A 7,346-nucleotide genomic window follows, 5' to 3' on the forward strand; every position below is an offset into this window, starting at 1 on the left:
TTGTGTTTTTGATCTTGATCTATATTATGTTTTGCTCCAAAATCACTTTGTATCATCAGTCCTGTTTGAAATAACTTGCTTCTGTGGTTCCACGTTGCTTCTTATCACACAATGAGACAGAAAATATTGTTTTATAAAATTCTTTACTGTGAAACAGGCTATGTTGTTTAGCATTGCATTGTAAATATACATCATTGTTATGAAAATACCCAAAATGTCATGTTATTCAGTTGTAGTGACATCTGATGCATTTGTCCGTATAAGATATTTCCTGGAATGTCATATGTTTAATGAGTCTCACTTGTGAAACAGACATTTCAAGAGTGTTTAATATTCCATGATGCTCACATTACATAATTTTGCTTAAAAATACAAAAATAATACAAAAGCCTTTTGTTAATTGAGTAGTTTTTCAGTAAACTACTTATTATATAATTTTTTCAGTACTTTTAATTGTACTGAAGTATAGTATTCCTTAATTAGCAATACTTTTACTTAAGTACAAGTTTTCATTACTCTTTTCACCAGTGGCATGAACGTTCAATAGGGAACTTCTCCAGTTACTGTCATAACCTTTGTACCCTGATAGTGGGAACGAGAAATAGAAAAAAAAGGTTTCTGTGTTCGCTGCTTGATCAGTACTGCAGCGTTTTAGTCTTCGATTCTGAGGCAATTGTCACTCTCGCAGCATTTTATACAGTCCATGAACTTATCAGTATTTGCATGCAATTTGCATAGGTTAGTGACAATTGCACAGTTTATTGAACTGGCATTATCCTACAAGGTTTCAGGATTTCGGAAAAGGGGAGGAGTTCCCATCATGACATTCGTAAAGTCTCGTTCCCACTCTCAGGGAACCGAGGTTACAACCGTTACCAGAGATGTTTTCCCCTCTGGGATGATGGCAACGTCACAGAAACAGCATTGAACCACAAAATAAAAGCTAAGGGCAAGTAAACAGATCTTCACTGAACATCTAGCAAACTGACTGTCATCTGTCTTGGTAAAAACAGCGTGTTGTTGAGTAAGTGTTGGTTTATTAAACAAGAAAAATGCATGTATTTATTAATTTTTTTATTTTTTTTTATTTCTTTTGCTACTTTTTTGTATTTTTGATATGTCGTGATAAAACAGTTCAGGATTATGGTGTGTTGCACTATGGAAATATTCAGATGACGATTTGCATTTATGAATCATATATACAGATTATACAGACAGAATCATGCAACTGAAGGTGAAATGACATTAAACTATTTATAATATCAAGTGCTCATGAATATCTGAAAATGCCATATGTATTTTCATCATAGTGGACTGCAGTAGTACCTAATGACAATGTCTGTTTGTTACTCTATACAAATGACTTTGCAGGGCAGCCAATGGACAACCTGACTTTCACAAACAGCATTCTCCTCGTGGAGGGACTAACAGTTACACCTCAATCTTCCTATCCTGTTTTCATCCTGCTTCTGTTGGTTTATGTCTTTATTTTGGTTTCCAACATTGGACTCATAATTGTGATCTCAACAGAGAAGAATCTACATCATCCAATGCACTTTCTGTTCTGTAACTTGCCACTGAATGATATAATGGGGACCACTGTCATTTTGCCACGCTTAATGCATGACATTTTCAGAGAAACTTCAGAGCGATATATATCATATGCAGAGTGTGTTGTTCAAGCTTATTTTGTACATGTTTTTGCAGTAGCATGCCATTATGTGCTGATGATCATGGCCTTTGACAGATATGTGGCTATATGTAATCCACTGCGATACACAGCTATAATGACCAATAAAATGGTGGTAAAACTATCAGCATCAGCCTGGGGGCTGTCAGTATTCATGGTTTCAATTCTGTTAGGTCTCACTATACGCCTCTCTCGTTGCAGATCCAAAATTGAAAACCCTTTCTGTGACAATGCCTCACTGTTTAAACTGTCCTGTGAAAATGTTGTTTGTTTGAATAATATCTTTGGAATAGTTTATACTGTGATTGTTTTTACCTTTTCACTTGGGTCTGTATTTATAACATATGGCAAGATTGCTACTGTATGCATAACCAGCAAGAACAAATCACTGAACAGTAAAGCCATAAAAACCTGTGGCACTCACATAGCTGTTTATATAATCATGTTTGTTTCTTGTGCTAGTTTTATTTTTCTTCATCGTTTTCCTGAATACTCTGAAAGAAGGAAACTAGCTAGTATTATGTTCCATATTGTACCGCCAGGACTAAATCCTTTAGTATATGGTTTACAAACCAAAGAAATAAGACAGAAATTTTTACAAATTTGGTGTAGAAAAAAGGTGAATCCTTAATCAATTATATATATAATTATATATATATAACCAACTGTATTATATTTTTGTACATAATACACACCTCTGGAAAAAAAGAAGTTCTCAATATTGGATGCATGCATTTTATCTATGTTATTCTTTTCCTTGTTTGTCAGTGAAAATGTTGGAAAAACAGTAGCACTTTATCTTACACTAATTTTAGCATTTATATAATTTCTGTAATTAAATATTTCTCACCATTTATAATACATCTATTTGGTAATAGTTTACAATAAAAATAAGAAGTTAGTACTTGTATAGGAGGGTCATTTTAACTGTATCTTTTAACTGAATATATAAATGTAACCACAAGACAGTATCTATCTTGACTAAACATTTCCATTTAGTTTTTATCATGTTAAGTCGGTCAGTTCCTCTTCAGAATATTTATAAAGTGGTGGTCTCTGATAATATTTGTGTCGTTGCTTTTCTAGTGTATTTAAATAATATTCTATTAGAATGATAAAATAGCATTGCTGCACTAATTGATCTACTGATAGATATTAAAATAGATTTTAAAATGGAATTGTTAATTTATTTGTTTTATAGACTTTTAGACTCGTATAGACCTTTTATATTAAATTTTGTCAATACATATAAACCAGCAAGATACGGATACAGTTGTAAGTACAACAGGGAAAGGTAAAGTCGTTTTTCAGAATCAGAATGAGCTTTATTGCCAGGTATGTTTACACATGCAAGGAATTTGTTTTCATGACAGAAGCTCCGTAGTGCAACAGAATGACGGTGACAGAACAAAAAACACATAATAAAAGAATAAAAATACAAATAAGTAGGTAAGGAATGACAATATACAAATTGACAATTGTATGTGCAGGTACAGATGGTAGACAACCAAAATGAGTAATACCGCCGCGCGTACCGCCGCCGCAGGGCCGCGGCGTTAACTTCAAGTCAGTCAAGTGTTAAAATCCTTCGCGAAACTACCACCAGGTGGCGCAAAGGGACGGATTGCGAACTGAATGTAATTGTAAAATGAGATAAAAGGAGGAGGTAAAACAACAATAACATTATGATATAACATTGTAACATCTTTAAAAAAACATTAAAAAATGTACAGTGAGTTAATTTCAAAATGTAGGATAGACTTAGGCTACAGTCTACTCATCAAAAATTAAAAGAAGACCTTTACACAAAGGATCTTATGCTTGCTATTGTTTATTAAACAGTCATTAAATATAAGGCCTATATATACGGATAAAAAGCTAAATGTTTTCATTTCGGTTCATTCTTGGTTTAAAAAAAAAAAATCCTTCAGGTTCCATTTGCAGATAGAAAGGAGAACGGTCCAGCATTTAGCAATAATTATGATTCATTCTGTTATTATTCTTGATTTTTCAAACTGCTAACACTTTGCATTTTTGAATTATGCCTTTACTGTGTGACCAAAAATTTTGTATTTTCTGTTTCAGCTGTTTGATCGCGCTGGTGCCCCGCGCACATTCATTGGGAACAGTAGCCGTTCACCGTGCCATTCGGCGCGAGCAGCGGTCCACTTTGGCATATTTTTGGTTAATTATGATTTTTAATTTTTTTTTTCCCCGTCGATACTGAAACACGCGTGAACTACAAAGCCTATTTTTCCTAATGAATAATAGTTAAGCTTGAAATAGGCAACATCACGAATATGAAAACGTTTGGATTTCTCCCGAATGAGAGCCCAACCTTACCTTATGGTTCGCTTTATATTATTATTCATTTTTTTTTGTTTGTTTGTTTATAGCTAAGCCTATATTATTATACTGCAATTTTATTTATCCATTAGAATTATATATTTGTAATTATTGTTCTGTTCTGATAAATTTGTTAAATTTAAAGGATTTGTTGTTAAGTGAAGAGAACTAAAAATATCCTGTTGGCACATTATAACATTATTAGGCCAGCCGTTATTATTTCTGAATGTAATAAAATGCAACTTATACATGACTTATATATTCTTATATATATACTTATATATTTTTTCCTCTCACAAACTTAATTTATTTTTTAGCCTGTTTTAAAAAAAATAAATAAATAAAATAACATGCAGCAAACGAAAATAGGTGATTAATCGGTTAAAATTTGTTACTGTGGGGTAATTATAATTATTATATACTTAGGAACAGAGTCTGGGCCTAATCTAGGCTATCCAGGGTTTTTTTTATTTATTTTTTTATTTTCATTGCATCTGAAAATGACTTTGTGCAGCACATTCACGCTCAACCTGCCTCGCGCGTTGCTCAGCTGTGGACGATTTAAAAATGTTTGATATAAAGGTTGCTGTGCCATTTTATACAGGAATTGTTCATTTAAAAAAAAAAAAAAATCGAATTATATTGTTAGTTCTAATTATATTGTTAACACAAGTTAATTTAGGCTATTTAACATGCACTGTGACATTTTACCCTTTTTAAACTTATAAACTCCTTGAGATTTTAAAGTCAGTTTAATAGTATTGAAGTTCAAGTTTTTAAAAAAAATTTTTTAAATGCTTAAATTATTTCTATGAATTAATAATATGTTTTTCTCAGGTTTTAATTGCTTAAATTATTTCTATGAATTAATAATATGTTATCATGTTTTATTCTTGTAGAAAATAAGTGTTTATTCTTTAAGAAAATAAGGAAAAAAAATAAGGGACGATCCAAATATTATTCATATTTGTTTTGCTTCACCTATTTATGTAAGCTACAATTATTCTAAAAAAAAAAAAAAAAAAAAAAAAAAAAAAATGTAATTAATTAAAGGTGCCATCGGCCTGAGTAAATTTGACCATTATAGAATTGTGACGTTAAAGGTTAGTGATTTAGGAGGTGAAAATACTGTGAAATTACAAATGTTATGGGATTTTAAAGCATAACAAACTGAAGGGCTATGAAACGTTAGCCCAGTGGTTCTCAACCTTTTTTTCCAACGGGCCACACTATGGTGCAAGTGCAAGTCTCGCGGCCGCACGCATATCATTTACATATTACGTTATCAATACAAACCAACCTGATTTATAATATTATAGCCTAAATATTATGATATTTAATCGATTACATTCATTGAAATAAATTAATAATTCTACTCCCCATAAATAAAACACCTGATGCTGTCGGGAGCTGACCAATTTTGTGAAATTCGGCTCGAAAGGAGTAACAGCACAATGAAGTTGCGATTGTAAGTTGCAGTCTGTAAGACGCGCACGGGAGCATGACTTGACGCGCGACATTGCAGAAAATGTGCGTTCACAAATGTAGCCTATGTTGATCCAAATATGGAAAGCAATTTCGAATTTAATAATATGAGGTTCTCTCCAGAGATGTTTTGCCACATTTCTGCAATTAAGGATGATTGCTGCGTAGTATGGGTGTTTCTATTTGCCTGAACTTCTTCAAGTGAGTTACGGCGCAAACCGAAAATCCAGCACTCTCCTTCACTGCTGATACTGTGACTATTCTTGTTTGTATGTGTTCATTTGCTGGCATTTCCACACTTCTTTTTACTCCCTTAAAAACAAAATTTGTCAATTCTGATGCTCAATTTTACCGAACTAATGGCTGTTGATGACTATTTGAATTGAATTCTGCCAAATTGCGCGCTTGTATGTGTTCATAAAATGCGGAACGTAGTTCTGCTCATGTCTGAAAATAATATATGAAAAACAAAAGAATTTTACATATAAACATTAGGCTATAGCTTATATTTTTTAGTACATTTTTAAATGAATGTAAAAACTAAAATGAATTGTAAAACTGAAAGTTATTTTTTTTTAATTGTGGTTCAGCATGGTGGGCCCGCATTTGAATTCGTGAGGGGCCGCTGGTTGAGAACCGCTGCGTTAGCCAATAAAGCATTTTTTTAAACACAATGGCACTTAAAGTTTTGAACTAAAATATTATTTCAACCATATAGCCTGTGAATAAACAAAATGCATACTTTTCAATGAAAGAACACTGAGAGTTTGCTTCTGGTGTTTGGATTTGTACTTCAATAATGAGCTCCAAGTTTAGGAATAGCCAACACAGTTTTTTTTATTTCTCTCTCTCTCTCTCTCTCTCTCTCTCTCTCTCTCTTTAACTCTCTATTTAATTAACAGCATTAACTTACAATGAAACACATCTTCCTTCAGGTAGACTGAATGTTTTTCTGTTTGCTAAATGTTGGGCTCATGATCAGTAAGTTGTATTCGCTCAAACTGATTTAGTTAAATCAAAATTTGCGGACTTTGAAGCTCGGCGCAGTTAGTGCGAGTCACGCGCGCTGTGAAGCGGGAGCAGCTGATGGAGGACCCCGCTTGGTCTTAAAGCCTTCCGCAAACGCTACGTTCACAAATAACAATGATTTTCGTTAAATAATGATTAATTATCAATTGATAATTTGTTATTATTATGGTCTTGTGAAAACAATAATATGGGCTGCGGGAAAATACTGAATAAAAAGAGTAAGGCTGCTGTGAGTGCAGGCATGTTTCAACACAGTAACATGAGAACACACCGTTCCTCACAGCCAAAAAACAGACCGAATTCAGTTCAGCTGGAGGGGGTTGGGGTAATTATGTATAGCTTGTGGGGGTCGAGATAAAGGTGTGAATCTATTGGTCTTTCATATGGACCGTGTCTTATGAGGGTATCAAACTTGCAGAACAGGTTTAGATAGGACTCGTCATTTTGTTTTTAGGGCAACTTTGAAGAAAGGTTTTGATCCACTTCAAATGTTGACTAATGTATAGCAATATAGTTTATTAGTTATTATAACTTCAGAGGAAGTTGCCTTAACTCAATAAAATAAATAAATAAATTCACAAACGACATCCAGACCAGTCCAGACATCAGTATGATCCGTCTATGATGTTTTATAGGCTTTTTTAGATTTGGGAATACACATGCGTTACAGACATGACAAAAAAACTTTTTGGAGACATAATTATTATTATTAATTAATTAATTAATTTTTTTTTTTTATTTTTTTTTTTTTTTTTTTCTTGCCTATTTACAATGCACAAACCAGAAGCAACAATAT

At 33.0% G+C, this 7,346-nt stretch overlaps 1 protein-coding gene across 1 annotated transcript; it reads left to right on the forward strand.

The window, feature by feature from the left end:
- Positions 1-410: 410 nt before the first annotated feature.
- On the forward strand, positions 411-2,321 carry LOC109104481 (olfactory receptor 146-like). The gene has a single exon (XM_042754243.1). It carries the CDS (start codon positions 1,380-1,382, stop codon positions 2,319-2,321), a length of 942 nt encoding a protein of 313 aa, XP_042610177.1. The 5' UTR covers positions 411-1,379.
- The last annotated feature ends 5,025 nt before the right edge of the window (positions 2,322-7,346 follow it).

The sequence above is a fragment of the Cyprinus carpio genome, unplaced genomic scaffold, assembly GCF_018340385.1.
Source record: "Cyprinus carpio isolate SPL01 unplaced genomic scaffold, ASM1834038v1 S000006481, whole genome shotgun sequence".
Lineage (NCBI taxonomy): Eukaryota > Metazoa > Chordata > Actinopteri > Cypriniformes > Cyprinidae > Cyprinus > Cyprinus carpio.

Bases quoted from the DNA above. Each gene is read 5' to 3' on its own strand.
- LOC109104481 (XM_042754243.1), top strand. From the start codon at position 1,380: ATGGACAACCTGACTTTCACAAACAGCATTCTCCTCGTGGAGGGACTA.